Raw genomic sequence first — 19,736 nt, 5'->3', positions numbered from 1 at the left:
TCTCAGAACGTATGACTGACTACCTGGGAATTCATGAGGCTTCCACTGTGATCTCTCCCATCAGCAAAGAATAAGAGTTTCACATATGAAAGGCTCGATGGTGGTGTTGAAAGATAGAGGGAGTGTATTCAAACAAGAAGACTCCTGAATTTTCTATTCTGAGCACCATTATACCAGAATACCACTCCCAACATCTAGTTTACCTGACAACAACACTGGGATAAGATTAAAATTTAAAGTAAGTAAAATAAACAAGGCCTTAGCACGAATCCAGTACAATTCTCAGACCCTGTTTCACAAATCCCCAGGGAGGGTGTGCCCACCCTTCACTGCACACACTTGTAACCAGAGAGACCCACGGCATTGTTTAATCAACAGCTGTAGGGAAAAGCTCACTGCTTGACATATATCATCAAAACCTGGTTATTTCAGCACCTAACAGAGAGACATGGGAAAAAGAGCTCCTCATTTTATGACACCTTCATCCCAAACCCTGTAGTTACAACAGGAGCATCCAACTTCCCAGAGCAGGTCACCTAAGCATTTAGGGTCAACCTATGAAAATATAAACATTTTACAACTCACCAAAGTTAACCTCCGTAATTCCAGGGTCAAGATTAATGTTAATAGCAAAACAATGTCGTTCTCTAATTACAAAAGGAAATGTAGAAAGCATTTCCTTCCAATCCTTCAGATTCTGGATTTTTTTCCCCACTTTAATGAGCATTACCTCTATACAATGCAGCATTTCCTCCAAAAGAAACGTACTTCCTTTTCTACCACCCAAATACTTGTCCTAAAATGAGATAATATCCTTTCTTACCCAGGGTTCAAGTGATATCCTCATCATCATAATACAAAGCAAGACTTAATGACAAGTTTCCCTGAAGTCTCAGTCCCCATCCTACTACACTTTAGGAGGATATTTGGGGAAGCAGAGGACAGTTTATATCTTACAGGTTAACCTTCCTGCTTTTCTAACAGCTTTACAAGATGGAAGTAGGACCCCAAAGGCCCATTTCTACTGCTTGAACTTCTACCTAAGTATTAGCTGAGAAATTTAATGACAATGAAAGGAAAATTCCAGTAAACCAGATTTTTCACTTACTCTTAACTCTATGTTCCTACAACCTGTAGTTCTCCTAATAAAATTGCTCTTGTCCTATCAAGCCCAATTCCACACTAGTCCCAGAAAATTTAGTTAAAGAAGTTCAGCAGTAGGTCTTATCAGTTAGGTAACATTTTGGTCATCCTTTCCACGAGTACTACTGCTCACATCACCAACCAAACTAACATTATACTACTTCTCTGTTTCTCCTCAGCTGGTCCTACACTCTACTAATATCTGATTTCCTGACTGCTGCTTGTCAGCATCAACAGATGAAGGACCAAAGCTCAACAGTACAGCCAGTCCCCACCACAGACTTCCAAAGGACAGAATTTCAAGCATTCCCCCTTCCCACTTACACTGCCCATTGCTTTGCTCCCACCAGTGCTCAAAGAAGGAAAACATAACACACAAGACAATGAACACACTGCAACAAGTGATGTCATACGGACTATGCAAACTGATCAATCTACTACTCACTGTTCTGTTTATGGACTGGACAAATTCATCAATCCCTTTAACACCAACCTGGCTGCAGCTATGCACAAAATGCAAGAAAAAGCTCTCCTTATTTAGGCCTATTTTTATATTAAAAAAAGCTTTTTTAAAGGGTTCTTTATGCTGTGTGCCATGTAAGACAAATTACTGATATAGCTTTCAGTGCAAAAACCTCATCTATATCAGAGTAGTATCTCTCTGTAACATCTTCCTTTTCCCCTCCAACCACACATTATCTTCCACATTGATCTATGCTTTTAAGTTTGATCGATTAGCACCGGCTGTACTACAGCTTGTTTCCCTCCCGCTTCAAGAACCCGAAAGCTGAAACATCTGAAACCGTTCTCCATCAAAGACAGCGAATGCAGGATCACACCGTTTGCTATGAACAAAACCCTCTATCAGCTGCTGCAGACTCGTGCTGGACGCTTCCAGGAAGCTCGTCCCAGCGGATGAGCCCGAGCTGGATTGTCCCAGCAGCGCCGTGCTGGGGACAGCCGGAGGCGCGGCGGCCCCTCGGAACAGCGGCTGCGCTGCCGCACCGACACCTCCCCGGGGCAGAACGGGCAACGGACCCGCCTGGCCTCCCCAGCACTTCAAATTGCTTCTAAAGCACAGAACCACCGAGGCTCGGAAAGTGCTCCGAGACCCAACATCACCGTGTCAACCACGGCACTGAGTGCCATGTCCAGTCTGCTTAAACAGCTCCAGGGACGGTGGCTCCACCACCTCCCTGGGCTGCCCATTCCAGTGTCCGATCACTTTCTGAGAATCGATTCTCCCTGGTGTCCAACCCAAAGCTCCCCCGGCACAGCTGAAGACCGTGTCCTCACGTCCTATCGCTGGCTGCCGTGGAGCAGAGCCCACTCGCACCTGGCTGCACCCTCCTGTCAGGGACTTGTGGAGAGCGACGAGGCCTCTCTGAGCCTCCTTTCCTCCGGGCTGCTCCTCACCGGACACGCGCTCCAGCCCCTTCCCCAGCTCCGCTGCCCTTCTCCGGGCTCGCTCCGTACGGAGCGCCGGGCGGGCGGGGAAGGAGCCTTCTCCGCAGCTCGCCCGATCCCGCTTCGCCGGGCTGCGCTCGGGCAGTGCGGGGGGCGAAACTTCCTATTAAGGGCACGGCGGCCGCGGGCCCGCAGCTCTGCGGCGCCGCCATGGCGGGGCCTCCCTCGCTCCCTCCCTCGGGCCGCGGCTGCGCGCTCGGGGCGGCGGGAAGCGCCGCTGCCTCCGCTGCACCTGCCGCCGCCGCCGCCGCCGCCGCCGGGGAGGGCGACGCGGCGGCACTCGCCCGCACCCCCGCCGCGAAACCCGCGCCGCGCTCACCCACGCTCCGGTAGCCCAGGATCGCGATCTTGCGGGACTTGGACGGCGGCATCTTCTCCCCCGCCCGGCCCCGAACCACATCAAGGGCGGCGGCTGCGGCGGAGGGCGGCGGCGGGCGGCTGTGGGGGCGCGGGGCGCGGCGCCAGCGACATGCGGGGGGCGCGGGGGGAGCGGCGGCGGCCGGAGCGCGCTCGGGACGCGCGGCGCTGGCAGCGGCGGGGCCGCACCACGTGACCGCCGCCGCCGCGCGCCGGCCCCGCGTACGCACCTGCGCGTCACGGGAAAAAACTCCCTGCGTCACCCCCGCCGTGCCGCCCGCCGATTGGCCGGGGCGGCGGCGGCGGCGGGCGGGGATTGGCCGGGGAGCGGCAACGGCCGCGTTCGAAGGGGAGGGGGCGGGGCCGGGCGGGCAAGGGCGAGCGGGGACGGCGGGGGTGGGGGCGGAGAGGCGCGCGCCGGGGCCCCGCGCGCGTGCGCGCGCAGCGTGCGGCGGTTGGTGCGTCCCGCGCGCGCCGCCCGGCCCCGGCCGCGAGCCCCCTCAGCCGCGTCATCGCCCTCCCTGTCCCGTATCCCTGTCCCCGTCCCTGTCCCGCCCCCGATCTCCATCACCTAGTTCATCCCATCCCTGTCCCGGTCCCTATCCCCATCCCTGTCCCGTCCCCGAGCTCCGTCACCTTGGTCATCCCGCTCCCTGTCCCCGTCCTTTATCCCTGTTCTTGTCCGTATCCCCGTCCCTGTCCCGTCCCCGATCTCCGTCACCCATCCCTGTCCCCGTCCCCTTCCCTTATCCCTGTCCTGGTCCCTATCCCTATCCCCGTCTTAGTCCCGTCCCTGGCCCAATCCCGTCCCTGCCTCCATCCCTGTCCCCTTCCTCATCCCCATCTCGGTCCTTATCCCCGTGCACATCCCTGTTCCTATCCCCATCCCTGTTCCTATCACTGTCCTAGTCCCTATTCCCGTCCCTATCACCATCCCAGTCCCGTCCCCCGCCCCTGCCCAATCCCATCCCAGTCCCCGTCTCCTTCCCCATCCCCGTTTCTCTCCCCGTTCCTCTCCCCATCCCAGTCCCCGTCTCCTTCCCCATCCCCGTGGCCATCCCCGTTCCTCTCCCCATCCCAGTCCCCGTCTCCTTCCCCATCCCCGTTTCTCTCCCCGTTCCTCTCCCCATCCCAGTCCCCGTCTCCTTCCCCATCCCCGTTCCTCTCCCCATCCCAGGGGCTGCTCCCTGGGCAGTGGGATCTGGCCGTGGGATCTGGCGCTGCCCCTCCCGTGTCCCCGCAGCTCCAGGATCCCGTGCCGGGAAGGGCCGCTCGGCCGGGCTTGTTTAAATTTGTTTGAATTTATCTCGGTGCCTCTTCAGATGATTTATGGAGAAACGTCGGGTCCCAGCGCGGATAAAGTGTTGGGAATTGCATGGAAGGGAAGGCGGCGTTTGGGAGCTTGGGAATGGCTAACTGTGGGATCCAAGCGGTGGGGAGTTTTCCGCTGTGAAAAGAGGGCTGCACGTACTAGTGGAGACTGCAACACTTGATGGATGCAGAATTTAAGGGAGAAAAGACACTAAGACAGGAAAGTCATATTTCTCCCCTCTACTACTCATTTGGAACACTTTGGGTTAATACAAACCCTTTACACATTTTCTTGAAAAATGAATGTTAGTTAGAATTACTTATTTTAATGTGCATCTTATCTTTTTGGGAAACATTGATACCTAACATGCAATTATGCCAGAGTACAACAAGCCAAACTAGCAGCTGGATGATGTTAAGGGACATGGATTGGCTTCTCCCTGATCTCACCCATCCACTCCCACGTACTCATCTAAGCTGATGAGAGGGCAGGGAACTAAAGCAAAAGAAAGCCATTTGTACACAAAAGTGATTCGCTTCTGGAGGAGCAGACAGTCTTTCAGGAGATACCTGCATTTTTTGGGATAGTCTAATTATACCCCTTGTCTTCTGGATTATGGGGTTTTACAGGACAAGTGCTGGTGACCTGTTAAACAGCAGGAATAACAGCTTCCAGTGAATAGGTACATGATGGAAGGATAGTTATTTCATGAGGAAATACAGGGGGTTTGTACTTTCTCAGTGATGGCTGTGGTGATACAACGCTGCATGCTCATTCCCTGTGACCAGCCTTGTCTTTTCCACTCACTACAGCAGATTCCCACCTCATCACAGCCCTCAAGCATCATCCCATATTGGGATTGGTGGGATATAGGGAGCCTGCAAAAAGGCAGCAGCCTGTGGAAATCCAGCATTTGTGAACAGGGATCCTGTTCAAAGCTCCCCAGGAGGTGCAGAGGGACAGCCCTCCCCGATGTACAGCACCAGATTCTTTTGTCTCGTGTCTCGTGTCTTGTAACAGACACAATTGTTTGATGCACATGAGGACTGCAGTAGCCATGATCCTGCAGGACCAACCCTTGGAGCTGTGCCATCATCTTTACATTCACTCCCTCTGGAACCATGCCACGGTCCAGAATTTGGACTTTTTACTGAGCCAGAAGACTGAGAGGACTGAGATAAGAATTACCTTCCAGTGCCATACATGGATTTGGAAAAACAGCTGACATTTGTGGTAGTTATGCTTTCAATTTCCATCTCCTTACAGTTCTTATTACTTGCCTGTCATATTTTGGCACTTGGATTTTTACTCTGGTGAAACCTAACTTGTATTTTCAGGACATATACCCATACCCCTCCACATGGTCAGAGTGGTGAGAATCAGCATTTTTTTTCATTTGTGGGAGTTTCTGTTTTTGTTCCTTCCTCTTTCTTTGATTAGGTCTTTTCCCTAACTCTCTTTTTCTTATCCCACTCTCCTTTTGAAGCTGTGTCTATTTATTTGTCTGGTTTCTGTTAACTTGCCCCTGGCTCATTCTGTGCTTGTTTAGGGTAGTTCACTAATGCAGGGTTTCTGTTCCTCCCCCTTTATTGGCTTTATTGCCTTAAATTGCAATTGAGTTGTCTCACCTTAGGATGCTTGTCAGCAGCAACACAGAACTCATCCATTCTGGGCATGGGTTTATTTTGAAGAAAAATCTTTAACTGCCTTTTCTTCCACTGTTCCTTTGGAGGGAATTGGCTAATAATCCTTCCTCCAGCAGGATCATGTAAGTGCTTCATTTTGTCTTGGCTGGGACGCTGGGAATACAGGGAAATACAGAGCTTTCAGGGGAGTTGGTTGTTTTTCCATGCTGTAGGGCTGGGTGACACTGCTGATGGCCTTTGGCAGCACTCTGGGACATTGCTACTCAAGAGGCACCAGCTTAAGCAGAGGTGAGAGGATCTGGACTGTGGTAAGGCTGTTACTACATTTCTCCTGCCCAGGTGAAGTCTAAACACTTCTGGAGTGCTTTGAGCAGAGGGACAGCACACCTTTGGCTCTGAATGTCTAATCCAGGCATTGTGCATTATCTGAACTCTTATTGTTGATACATTTAGGGCTGAACAGGCTCACACACCAAGTACCCCTTTGCTGAAATCCTCTCCCCCTGTAGCAATCCAGGTGTGATGCTCAGGTTGTGTTTTCCCAGGGCAGCATTCCATAGCATTGGCTGCATTAGGAATTAGGGTTGTGCCTGTACATTCCCTGCTCCTGCTGCAGCCTCCTCATGTCTGCAGTGTTTGCAAATTGAGCTCCAAAGCAGTTCAGAGAACTGTGGGACAAGTGACATACCCTGTGTGCCTCTGCACTGGCCGTGCTCCAGCCCTTCTCCCTGTCTCCCTCTGCCAGGTACTCCCTCATCAAACACAGCCTTGGGATCAGGTCAGATGATAAATGACATTAATGTTACTATAAACTGTTTACTCAAAGAAAGAAACACATCAGATGTGGTTCTGAAAGACAAGATACCAAGGGGGGAAACAGCAAAAAGGGCTGGAGTGAGTGTCAGTGGGGAGATGAGGATGCTGAGGCTGGACAGTTCATGGCTTTCTTTTGTTGCCTGTATCTACTTTTTCTGATGGAGAAAGAACCACAATAGATTTAATGTAGTAAAGGTAACTCAACAGCCAAGTATTTTTACACTAACCCAGTACATGCAAACCCACAGCCATCCAGCTACTCAGCTCCCAAGTGCAGAACAGCTCTGACTTGTACCTTCAATTCCTGCAGCAGCAATTATCAGCACAATTACCTGCTCTGTCCTTCAGCAAAGCAGGACCTTCCCAAGGAGTGGTTTGAAGTGTGTCCAGTGTTTGCCCTGGGCATGCTTCCACAGGCACAGCACAGCCCTTGCTGCCTGCAGAGGTTACAAAGTACATTCACTTCAGCCTTGCACTTGTTTCTGCTCCCTCCTGCCTTTCCACAGTGATTCTATTTTGCATTATTCAGCTAGAAACGCTGGCAAAAAGTTAGTAGAAGCAAATTAAGGGACTAATTCAGTTCAGAGGGGCTGCTGACACCATGGGTTGGTGCCCTACAGGTCCTGGTGTGCAGCTGGCAGGGACACACATTCCATAGGGTTTTTTTTAAAGTAATGAGTTCGATGTGTCAGTACAGGTCACCTCCTGCCTATTCACTACAGCAGGAACAGGTCTGACTGCAACCACCAGAAAACAAATGAGTACCAAGAAAGTGACTTTCAAAACCACATTTAAATTAAGTCCTGAAGAGTAAAGAGCAGTGTCTGCAGAACATTCTTTTTGCATAAATGCATTATGTGGGTACAAGGGTAGCATTAAATTATCCGGAATGGCATTTTCCTCTGGAAATTACCCTTAATAAATGTTCAATATGGGTGAAAGTTCACAGAAACTTTAGAAGTAAACTGGTTACTTCTAAAGCTGCCTGGAGAGCTCAGTGGGAGCAGATACAAGGCCTGCTGTGAGACAGGATTAAGCATGTGTGGTTTCACTTCTAGTTGGACCAAAACTGAAAAACTCCAACTTACCCTATGCTCCTTCCAAAAATGGCAAGAAGTGTTCTCCATGTGCAGTCTTGGAACTGCTTCAGTCAGATTCCTCCTGTCTGCCATGAGGACAGGTGCTCAGGCCCTGGAAATCAAGACTTGTTCTTCCAATTTTACTCCAACATTTCCATCACAAGAGCATCCCTTAATAAAAGATTAATAGGCCTTAGATACACAACAATTGAATTCACTTCCTAGCAAAATGCAAATACCATCTGATGTCAGACCCTTTACCTAAAGGATTCCAGAAGTAAAACAGGAAAATATTTTCCATCAATGTCAGCAAAGGGTGATTTTTCCTCAGTTCAGAGCATCTCTAGGTACTGAAAAATACTGAGGGCTGAAGTGTCCTAAGAAACATTTTCTTACATCTAAGCAGTTAAAAATATCCAGAGTAGGTAAAAGCCCTTCAGAATAATTATCTTTCACAGACATCTCTTGCTGTGCAAGGAAATGCACAGGAAAGCAAAGACATCAATCACATTATTACAGTCCTGCTGGTTAAAATAGAAACCATTTCTTCACCTGCACTACTGAACAGGCTTTCAGGAATCACAGGGGAGGTTTACTGACCCCTCCATCTGCAGCATGGTCCTGTCTGTGACAAGAAAAGGAGCTTCTGGAGCTATTGCTGTACTCTCAGATCTGTAAGTAGTGCTTGCTGCCCATCCAGAGGAGAGAATGCACAAGAACTGGAGTCTAATGACATTTTATTAATTCTCTTTCATGCCTGAGATCTCTAATGATCTACGTGAAGAGCCCTGGACTGAAGCTTTAGTTACACTATCCCTTTAATCTGGAACATGCAGCAGCACTGCTGAGTCACCCCTCCTCTCTCCACCCTCATTTACTTACTCCTGTCCCTCCCTTACGCTGGAACAAGCATTTTTCTAGCTCTGTAGAAAACTGATCTGTATTAAAAACGACATGATTTCTTTAGCTTTGTTTACTGCATCAGCACTGGCACTTGTGCCAGCACAAGCAGAGTGTATTTTGATGGCACTGCTATTAATTTGTGCTGGTGGGGTCACATCACAGTTCTGTCACTCACAAATGCAGACTTCAGAGCTGAATTCTAAAAAGAAAGGGTGGAAAGTCTCTAAACACAGTTTTGTACCACTGAGGAGGCTGTTCTCCATAGTTTTGCTAGTCCTGTGTCCACAACACGTCAACAGCAGTTGTAATAATGTGAAAATGGGAAGCTTGTATGTGGCTATCTGAAAACTGCAAATTCATTCTGGCTTTCTGCACACTGCTGCACACAGGCAGGCCCACAGCATCTGTATGAACAGGAACAGAGGAATTTGTGCTATAAAACAGATATAAAAAAATTACCAGTGGTTCAACCCTTATCTTTAAAAATACCTTGACCAGAGGGCTGAAGAATGTGCTCATGCAGACGAGTGATAGAGATGTCAGGATGCTTTTGGGCACCTCCCACCCCATCAGCCAGAGACGGCTGCAGTGCCTTTGCTGGAGCAGAACCTTGTTTTCACAAAGCTGCATCCATGTGGTTTGTGTGGCATTTGCAGGTAGCACTACTGCCCACTTACCCTTAATCAGTTTCCTACCAGATCCTCCCCTCCACCCACCCTACAAGGATGAGAGCCACTATTTGTAGTTTGAATCACTCCATCACCCACACGAGGATAATCAGAGCTGGGCTGGTGTCAGCTCTGAAGGCAGCAACCAACACCAGGTTGTTGCTCTTAGGACAAAGCAGCTGCTCCAGTTCAATACCATCTGGAATTGCAGGGAACAGAGTCAATATTTACCCAGTCAGAAAAGATGCTGGAGAAAACAATGTTTTTCACAAGGTAAGAAAGTGGAAGAAAATCTAAGTGAACAGTTTCCATTGTGTACTACAGGAATACTTTTAGTCATGAAAGATACCTCTAAGAAGGAAGTTTTCACACATTTAGTTCAAAATTTAAATTCTTGTAGAAAGGGAAAAAGTTCTGAAGAAAGTTTTTCATTACCATTATATTTACATTTATAAGCAAACTGAAAACTGTTCACCTTTTACCTCCATGTTTATGAGTGAAAAAACAATGTATCCCTTTCCTGCATTATTCCAGTGCAGTATTCAGGCTGGAAACACGGTACAGAATACCTACAGTATTCCATCAGCATAAGCCACCTTGCAATCCAGAGGAAAATAAGAATGCTCCTGGTTTGCACTAATCCCAATGCATGTACATTCATACATGCGAAAGAACTTGGCACGAACTGCTAAAACCAAACTGATGTTGTAGGGTTTAATTTCTTCCATCTACAAGAATCTACAATTATAAAAGTCTCATCTTCAAACTTTACAGTACATTTACATTAGCAAATACCCCACGGCTTTCCTCACTCCTCCACTTCTGTACAAATCATATACAATAAAAAGTTTCGGGTTTTCATTGTACAAACATCATTTTACACTTTAATACAGGTGAAAACATTGTCCTCTGGCACCTCATTTCCTCCGTGGTGCCTGTGTATGACAGGACAGAGCATTTTCAATCCACGCTTCCAAAATCTTCAGCTCAAGTAACACAGACTGGTGAACAGGGCACAGCTTCTGCAACTCCAAAGTTTTAAATAATGAGAAAAATCTCCCACTTGTTTGTATAACAATCAACAGTTTATTAATGGATATGGTGAAATTTTAGCTATCCACCAAAGATGTGTAAAAAATTGTCATGAAAGTAAAAATAAATAAAGCTGTTTGTAAATCAGTCTTGTTTTACATTTCAGTTCAGAATGCAACATTGAACACAAAACTGTCATTGAAGTTTTAAAGAAGTCTACCGATACCCAAATTACAGTTTTTATGACAAATCTAATGAGAACTGAAACTGATTTGGTTTTAGGTTTAAAGACTTTCACATTCAAATACAGTGTCTCGTTTAGCACAACACTTCCTTTGACAGTGATGGGCAACAGTGATGACATATTGCTGTATTTTGACATAAGGCACTATGATATGAATATGCCATACACTTGCCTTATGTCACATATATCCATTGCTGACCAGTGACTTCTGTCAAATACAAAATGAAAAAGTTTCAGAATACAGTGCATTTTAATGAAGGACATCATGTGAAGTCTTCCAGCAAATGTTTTGAAGACATTTTGAAATACGAGCCTACATTTTAACATAAGCTTTTGTCATGCTGCTTTTTTTGCGACATCACTGGGGGGAAGAGACTCATCATCCATCACTAAGTCCCAAAACACATTCTCAACCATCCTGCTCTGTTCCATTGCAGTCACTGCTCTTGAGACAAACGACCCAGAAACTCTGTTCAAGTTCTCCTACAAATGTTTACATTCACAGCAGTCATTCACTCTCGTTCTCCTTTTGTTTGGCACCTGGGAACAGAAGAGGAAAGCAGCTGTCATTTCCTTGGCCACACAGAACTGGAGCAGCTCACTCCAATTGCTGCCACCTTCCCTGATCACATTACCAGAATCAGAGTACTGAATACAACATTTATAAAGAATAAACTGCAGGATTGCTAAATGCCAATGTGAGACAGAGCGAGGGAGGCTCGAGACCATCACTGCTTTAATTTCATTGCTAAGTTGAAGTAACCCTTCTGGGAAGTTACTCCAATGCCTTTGAAGATGCTCCCCAGCACATAAAAAAATTTGTTTAAAAATTCCCAACTAAAAGCCCACAGCCCAAACCTGTCCCTCAACTTAGAGCCAAGCTTAATCATCGTAACAGCCCCCAGAAAATGAGTCCTGCTCGAGCACAAATGATGTAAGAATTTAGTTTAACTACACTTTGTTGATAGACCCATTTTTCCTGGCTCAGAAGCACATTTTGCTTACAGCAGGGATCTGAGAGACCTGTCCAGCAGGACTGTGCCGCATCTCAACTCTTCTCCAGATACTCAAACATGTTGGGCAATGAGTGAACACTATAGTGAGCTTGGATTCAGCATCCAGCTCTACAAAATAAGAATCTTTTGCCAGAAACCTGGAGTTGCTATTTGCATGTATAATCAAACACTGAAAGATTCATTAAATGCATCCAATTTTCACATAACAACTGTTAATTTTTTCCCAAACACAGGCTGGTCTTAATTCCTGCCAGTCAATAAATTTTCCTTTCCAGTCTGTGAAGAGAACTGGACAAGTGATTTATCTGGTGTTCTTAGGAGCAAAGTCATACTTCATACTCTACAAATCAGATTTAAATGGCAGATATCCTCCCTGCATGAGACAAATTCTAGTCTAAAATTGAGCAGTTGCCTGTGGAAATGCAATCTGATATTTAACTGCTCCCCAAAACCCTTCCCTCCCCTCCTCTCTTCCAGTGGCATAATCCTGCCCTCTCTGTTGCTCTAACCCCTGTCCTCAGTACCAGACTGTTCTGTGGGCAGGTTCAGTGTGCCAGGCTGACTGAACTGCAGCTTTTTTGCTGGCTCAGCTCCCTGTTAGCTCAGTGAGTTACAGCAGCTCAGGGATCTCCCTTTGCAATAATTCCAGAGCACTTTTAGCTCAGCTCAGACTTCCAACATAGGTGTACATGTAGCTCCAGTACAACAAAGCTCTTGGTTTGCCAGCACCCAAGTGCATCTTTTCTGTCTCAGCTTTGCACTATTAGCACTAAAATCTGTTCTCCTGGGATCCTGCTACCCTCCAGTCATGGATGAAACTCCCTCCTCTGCCTGCAGAGGCACTGGCTGCTTGTTTTACACCTCCCTCTTCTTTCTCCAGGCAAGGATTCCATTTGACCCAGACCTCTGGGCTGATTTCTCATCCCTGCTTTCACAGAGAGCTGGGTTCCTTGCTCTGCTCTTGCTCTTCCAGGTCATTAAAAGGAACCAGATGTACTGACACAACACCTCCAGCTGTAAGGCTGATTGCTTCTCTTCAGAACAGAAACATTTCTATTTAAACAAGGTACATTACCTTTTTTTTTTGAAGCCTACAGAGGAAAAAACACTTTTCTGTAATTATGTTATCTGTCATCTCCCTTTTTGTTAGGTAAGAAATTAAGAAATTTCAGTTAAGCTCACATATTGACTTTTTTTTGGAAGGATGTATCTGTCTCTACTTGTCTGATTTTTTTTTTGAGGCAAAATGGCAATAATCCTCAAGACATTTTGCCTTCTTTACAGAGCCAAAACAGGGCTTTGCTTTAGTTCTTGTGACACTAAAGTAATTTATGAGGTCGAAATGAAGTTACAATTAAGAACATAATGCAGTTTAAGAAATTGGGCAAAACTTAAAACCAAAACCAAACTAAAACCAGCCAAACCAAGATAAAAGTAGCAGAAATAAACCTATTGCTGGATACTTTCGTTAAAAGGAACCTTGTCGTATTTAGATTGATCACTAGAGATTTAACCTGATCACAAGAGAGTTTTATACTGGAAGAGTTCTGGTGGACTGAGGTTCCATCTCTGACTTAAGTTGTACCAGCCAAGCATAGGCTCCAAGAAGTGATTTTTTAGTGGAAAACACAGCTGTGACCACACTTGGCCAGAGTACAGAAACTCAGAAGGTGGGGAAGGTGCCCTGTTGTAGATGTTGTCTATACATTCAGCTTCATCCACTTAAAACATTAATCAAGACTTTTTTTTTCCCCTAGAAAAGATACATGAACAGAAGGTACATTTATGAAGCTTCTGCATGCCCTCCTCAGTGAGCAGGAGACTTACAGTTAATATTCTGCCAGCTTTTTCCTGAAATTACTTTTGTATTGAAGAACTATAACCAGTTACAAAAGCTGAAAATCAGACATTTATCACTGTGAAATAACTGAAACCCAGCAGGGTGTGCACAGCAGTGCCTCATGGCACAGCCCCAAGGGCAGATCCATACCTGCAGGTGTGAGTACCAGAGCTTGTAGGATGTCAGAAAGGGAGATGATACCCACAATGCTATCAGCTTCATTCACTACCACCAAACGATGAACCTGTCAGCAGGGAGAAGAGTCTGAGATTTATTTACCTGATTTAAAGTAGGCAAAGCAAAGAAAAACAAAGAAACAAACAAAATCCTGAAGTAAAGCAGTATCAAGACAAGTAGAAAAAACAACCCAAAATGGTTCAAAATGCCATGAACAGCAATTCCCTTACAGCAACACCAACATGCTTGTCCTACATAAATGAAAATAGTGAATGTTAAAAAGGCACACAGCTAGCTGACATGGCAACAGAACCTGATGTGAAGTGACAGGTAAGTTGAGATTTAGGTCTTGAAAATACTTCTGCTCTCAAAATGTGGCACTGACATCAAAGACTTTTCCCCAAGTTACAGTCTCTGCCCAGCTCAGCCTGTGGTCTCCAAAAGATTAGATACAGTAATAAAATGAGGATTCCTTCTGAAAAATACATTTTAACTTCCTCAGCAGAGAGACACAACACTAAAACTTGTATTTTGACACCTCTGACTTGGTTTTAAGTTAATTTTTCTCACAGGGATACAAAATGGAAAGTGAGTGCCAGATTGGTTTTAAAACAATTTGTTTTAAATAGACTGTTTAAGACAGAAAAAGGATTCAATTTATCTATGCAAATAAACACAAGGACACAACTCGGAAGAAAGATTTATCAGCAGTAAGACCATATTTTCAAACAATGATCTTATCCTTACTAATTTCTTCTATGGAACAGTTCACACCACAAAACTTTTGTCCTAACTGTAGGGAAATTAGGTGGATACTCCTGAGGCTTATTAGCCGGAACAAACTGAGAAAAGCCACTGCAGAACCAAGGAAGTGTCTGTCCAAAGCTAAGAGCCTACTACATGTTTACTTTTACTCAAGTGAATTATTTCTCTTCACTATTAAGAGAAAATATTTTATTTTTGATGAAACTATTTAGGTTTATTTGTTTATGCATATGCACATTTAATAATTTTATTCCTCTCTCAGTGTAATGGATTCAAGAAAAATGGACAATGTTTCATTTGTTTAATTGCTTGTAAGATCAAGCAGTTGTCTGGCAGCTAAAAATAGCTGTGTAGTAGTTTTGACTGACTCATTTTTACATGTAAGCTCAATGTGTTTAGACTGAACGAGAGGGTAGGAGTTGTTCTTAAAAACACAAATGTCTAAAGTTTCTTAAGATAGTAATAAAATAATCCAAGTTTGAAATCTGTGTATCAGGAATGCTAAAGTTATTCAAATCAGGAGGAAGCTCAAGCAAATGCAGAAAGTTACAAGTAGAAATTGCCTAATGAGGTTCTAAGGGCTTCTTAACAAAGTGGAAGTTTTCCTCATATCAAGTATATGCCTGGTTACAACCCTAAAAAAAAAATAAATCTTGTAATTTATGAAGTTCAAGCATCTAAATAGAGCTGATCACACCTCAGAAACCACTGAAACTGGGAATATTGATTTTCTTCTGCAGAGAAGCCTCACAAGGGAGGAAGACCTACAAACTCATTCACCTCTGCATGTAAGAAAGTTCCCAGTACTAACAAACAAGATAAACAGCACCAAAAGAATGGACAGCATGCAGATAAAATATTTACAAGAGTAGTTAGTGAAAGTTTCTTCACAAGAATTTACTTTATGGCCCTGTTTGACTGCATTTCTATGAGAGCAGTGCAGGATTCCATCATACATCAAAACAGGTTGCACCCAATACATTTCCTGAGCCAAGCTATAAACTGGAGTTTAACAAATTATTTGTTTGCAAAATTTATGACAGGCTTGGAAGAAACTTGGGAAAGCTTTGCATTCAGTTTAGTTAATGTCATAAAACAGAAATGCAAATAACTAAATATCATAACAGGTATGCTGTGAAATACTTTGCACATCCCTATAAGCATCTAAAACTTGAGTCTACATAGCAGACTGAGTTAAATATTAATTATTAAAAATATTATGGTTTAAAATGATTTGATAATACAATAATAAATATTATATTATTAAATATAATTATTAAAACATAATTTAAAAAATACTTTCACCAAGTAATCAGAACAACTTAAAGAGGATAAATTTGTACAGTTTATCAGTTTCATAACACAATTTATAAATTGTTATGCAGGGACTCACCTCAGCCTTCACTATTCTATCCACAATGGTCTCCAGGGTTTCCAGCATACTACACTTTACAACACCTTCAAAATACTGAGAGCGGTGCTGTAGGGCTTGTGTCACTGTGATATCTAAGTTATTATACGTTTTTTCAGCAGCAAGATTCTGCAAAAAAACAAACCCAGGCCACATCAGACAGCTCAGTACTTAGTAACAAAGCACTCAATAGAGTAAATATTTTGGCACCAAGCAGATAGGCATTTCTGGTCTAAGCTGAGTGCATTCCAAGTAACACATTAAACAAAGCAGATGCTCTTCAGCTTCAGATTCTGGGAACTGTCAAGCAGTGATGCTGGACACCATCTGACACCCTGGGTTAATGGAGAAAACTGGGGATATGCATTAGGCCAGTGAAAATCTTCCTTTGTATCTCATCTTTGGCTTGGTGTCACTCATCCTGCCTTTGCCACGAGCAGCAAATATGAAGGTGAATCTCTTCAGATTTCACACCACACAGAATATACAATTTTATGTTGTTTGTTTTTCATAGGGCTGGGGAAGACACCAACTGTTCTGAACACCACCCACAGAGTAGATGTTAGTGGCTGAGAGCTAAGGGGAGAGCAAATTCATTCTTCACCTTTCTAATTTGTGGGCTCAAACTCCCTCTCCTGGACTCTCATGGTGCTGTCATTCAATGACAATTTGTGTGTCTGGGTGAATTTTAATAAGTACTATAAGAATAATAAAAATGAAAACCCATCCCCACTACTAAAAGGAAGAGATTAAAAGAATTTGAAAGCTGACATTTTTAACTTTCATTCTAAGAACAGGATCATGCCTGAAGCGAGAGGACTCTGTCCAGACCTGCAAAAGCTTTCTGTAGGTCACTGAGATATTTTAGTAGAGAGCATTGTGGTATTTCAGTAGTGTTGGGACATCCTGGCCTACTGATTTTGCTGCTGAGGCACTGAAGGAAGAACAAACTCAGAGCGTTTATATGAAAACACTGGAGCAAACAGTAAAATTAAAATAATTTTTGGCTAGAAGATGCTCAGGTCAAGTTTTCTGATTGAATTACACCAAACGTGACAAGACAGGTTCAAGGTGATTATGAAAATAAAAACAATTTTAGTTAATTAACTTTACCAGGTCCTAAAGGACATTGAGAGGACATAAAAAGCCTCTGCAAACTGAAGTCACCCTCCACACAATAACTGATGCAATATAAAACTATTCCTATACATCATTCCATTCCCAGCATTCCCCAAACAAGAACCTGAAAATTAATTCACAACCCCTAAAATGAAAGAAATCTATCAACTTAGCCAGCTGCATACACAGGCATAGCTTCAACCACCAAGCAAGGACATGAGCCACATGGTTAAAAATCATCTTGGAAATTCTATGTTAATTGGAAGATCAGATCCATACACTTCAGCTTACAATTTTTTTCCTTCTTTTAAAGCTGAAGATCAGGTTGAAGCAGCCTGATGAAATCTGGAAGCTCAGAGGTGATTATCTTTTAAGAATAGAATCTTTTCCCCCCAACTTAATAAGCAATTTAGGATGTGTGAGGAAAATCCCAGGTAATCAGTAGATGCCCTAACTCCTTCCCATGTTACTAGCTGGGTACAAAGAGCTAGCTAAAAATTATATCCTAAAAAATACATTTTTGTGGTGTATTTTTTCCCAGATAAATGATCCAACATCTCTAAAAATCCTATTTGTTGCCTCATCACTTAAAATGAGAAAAGTGAAAAACATAAGGAGCCATCTTCCTTTTGGTGTCTTTCTGAAGAAAAATGGGAAATGAAGGAAACATGTCCTGCCTCAAAAGCTAATATAGTTACAAAATAAACTGAAACAATGAATGCACCAACTGGGAAATTTAATTGTCTTTGATACATCAGGTCATTCTCTCTCCAGCTACTGCCTATCCCCTGACAAACTTTTATGGCAGAACAGGACCTTACACAGAAGAGAATCCCAAATAATGAAGACAAATGACAGAAATGATAGGAAAGAGCAGTGACACCACAGAATTTTCAGTATTAAGAACAATGTTTGCATCCAGAGATATTTATAAGCTGAAAGTGTTTCCACTTAGGACTATTCTCCATTTTACGGAAGGCCTTCTAGGCAGTGTTTCAGACATCTGGATTCTTCATTAGTGCAGCTGGTTGGTGGCAACCTGGGCAGTGAAACCTCTAGAAAATAATGTAGTTGTCAGATGCTGCCATTAGAAAGCAGGTGCACACAGCTGGGAAGGGGACAGGGATATAAATATATATTCTTTTTTCAAGTTTCTGGAAGCCATGAGAATAGAAAAGCCCTTGCTCTCAGAGGCTGGTAAATCATGGCATGAATCTGAGTATGCAACTGGAATCTTGAGGGAAATCCAGAAACAGAGCCCTGGATTAGATCTAAAGCAGAAGGAATAAAGATGCAGGACTCTGGAGTCAGAGACACAGAAGAATGGGCCAAGTGGTTTTTACATCACTGAGGAGGACAAGCTGTACAAAGTACTCAGACTGCACAGAGAAATTTGCATTTCTCCAGTCTTGAGAACAGACTGGAGTGGCAGCAGCTGGAAAAAGGAAGTCCTCACTCAAAAGAGAAACCAAGAACAGAACAGTTCAGCTGTAAGGGACCTACAGTGATCACCTGGTCCCAGTGCCTGACACTCCAGGGAAAAACAAAAGCTGAGGCATTTTATCCAGGGCACTGCCCAAGGGCCTCTTGGGCACTGCCCACCTCTCTGGGAAGCCTGTTCAGTGTTCAGCCACCTCTTGGCAAAGAAATGCTTCCTAAAGCCCCATCTGAACCCTGCAGGGTGGCTTTGGACCATTCCCTCATGTCCTGTCACTGGATCCCATGGAGAAGAGCTCAGCACCTCATTCTCCATTTCTCCTCCTCAGGAAGCCCCTGGAGCAATGAGCCCATCACCCCTCAGCCTCCTTTTCTCCACACCACACAAAGCCAGAGTCCACAGATATTCCTCACAGAATATTCCTCCCAGCTTTTTCACCAGCTTTGATCCCCTACTCTGAATTATGCCCAGACAGATCTTATTTTGGGTAACATCCAAAGCAATAAAAGCCTGTGTGCAAATACCACTACTAAGGATAACATAAATAAAAGTAGCAATTAAAAAAAATTATGTGCAAGGTGAATTGAATCTCTTTCATTCAGTTTAATTACAGCCGAAGGAACAAAATAGAACTGTCATATTAACAAATTAATTTAAAAATGCTTACTACATATAAAATATCTAATAGAATTTAAGAGATATACTTACTATTACATCAAATTTGGAATAAATATCTACAACTTTTCCTAAAAAGAAAAGAAAAACAGAAGTTAACAAAGCTCTTGCTTCCTGCTTTCACCTGTTATAATTACAAAAAGAAATGACAGGTCAGGAAGGAAAAACTGGGAAAACACCAAACCTCAAAGAACCTATCAAATAATAAAATTCTTCCACGCCCATCAACCCACATTTTGCATAAGTATTTCTTTATATTATCTTTCTTCCCCTATGCCTTTTCAATTATTTTTTTTTACTCTTTCTTGTGTTTTCCCCTCCTTCCCAGTAGCATTTCCCTTCCCAGCCTGTTGTACCCACCTGACTCATCCACCACAGGCAACGCCGATATCCTTCGCTCTACAAATATATTCAAGGCTTTAATGATAGGAGTGTCTGGATGTATGAAGGCAATGTTGTGATAAGTTCCTATTCCAAGTTCATCCAGATTCTTCTTCATAAAGGCAGGCTTTGGCATCTCTGACATCTAGGGAGTCAGAAGGAATGGATTTACACTGACATTCACCCATCCATCTGCAGACTCCAAGTGATGGTTACAGGTCACTGCAGTTCCCTGATACCAGATTAA

The 19,736-nt window shown here is 44.1% G+C and overlaps 2 protein-coding genes across 6 annotated transcripts in view; both read right to left on the bottom strand.

Moving 5' to 3' along the window:
- RHEB (Ras homolog, mTORC1 binding) overlaps positions 1-3,086 on the bottom strand; it is a 38,431-nt gene extending 35,345 nt beyond the window's left edge. Inside the window, exon 1 of the mRNA XM_021555255.2 lies at positions 2,930-3,086. Coding sequence (XP_021410930.1) covers positions 2,930-2,981 — 52 coding nt within the window. The 5' untranslated portion in view covers positions 2,982-3,086. The remainder of the gene's footprint in view (positions 1-2,929) is intronic.
- A 7,005-nt stretch (positions 3,087-10,091) lies between these two features.
- Positions 10,092-19,736, bottom strand: part of PRKAG2 (protein kinase AMP-activated non-catalytic subunit gamma 2) — a 210,593-nt gene continuing 200,948 nt past the window's right edge. For all 5 annotated transcript variants that reach the window (XM_021555262.3, XM_021555263.3, XM_021555264.3 and 2 more), the window contains 5 exons: positions 19,469-19,634; positions 19,142-19,179; positions 15,859-16,005; positions 13,674-13,767; positions 10,092-11,207 (listed from right to left, as the gene is read on the bottom strand). In XM_021555262.3, coding sequence (XP_021410937.1) covers positions 11,176-11,207; positions 13,674-13,767; positions 15,859-16,005; positions 19,142-19,179; positions 19,469-19,634 — 477 coding nt within the window. In that variant the 3' untranslated portion in view covers positions 10,092-11,175. The remainder of the gene's footprint in view (positions 11,208-13,673; positions 13,768-15,858; positions 16,006-19,141; positions 19,180-19,468; positions 19,635-19,736) is intronic.

The sequence above is a fragment of the Lonchura striata genome, chromosome 1, assembly GCF_046129695.1.
Source record: "Lonchura striata isolate bLonStr1 chromosome 1, bLonStr1.mat, whole genome shotgun sequence".
NCBI lineage: Eukaryota > Metazoa > Chordata > Aves > Passeriformes > Estrildidae > Lonchura > Lonchura striata.
This window is presented reverse-complemented; position numbering and strand designations above follow the sequence as displayed.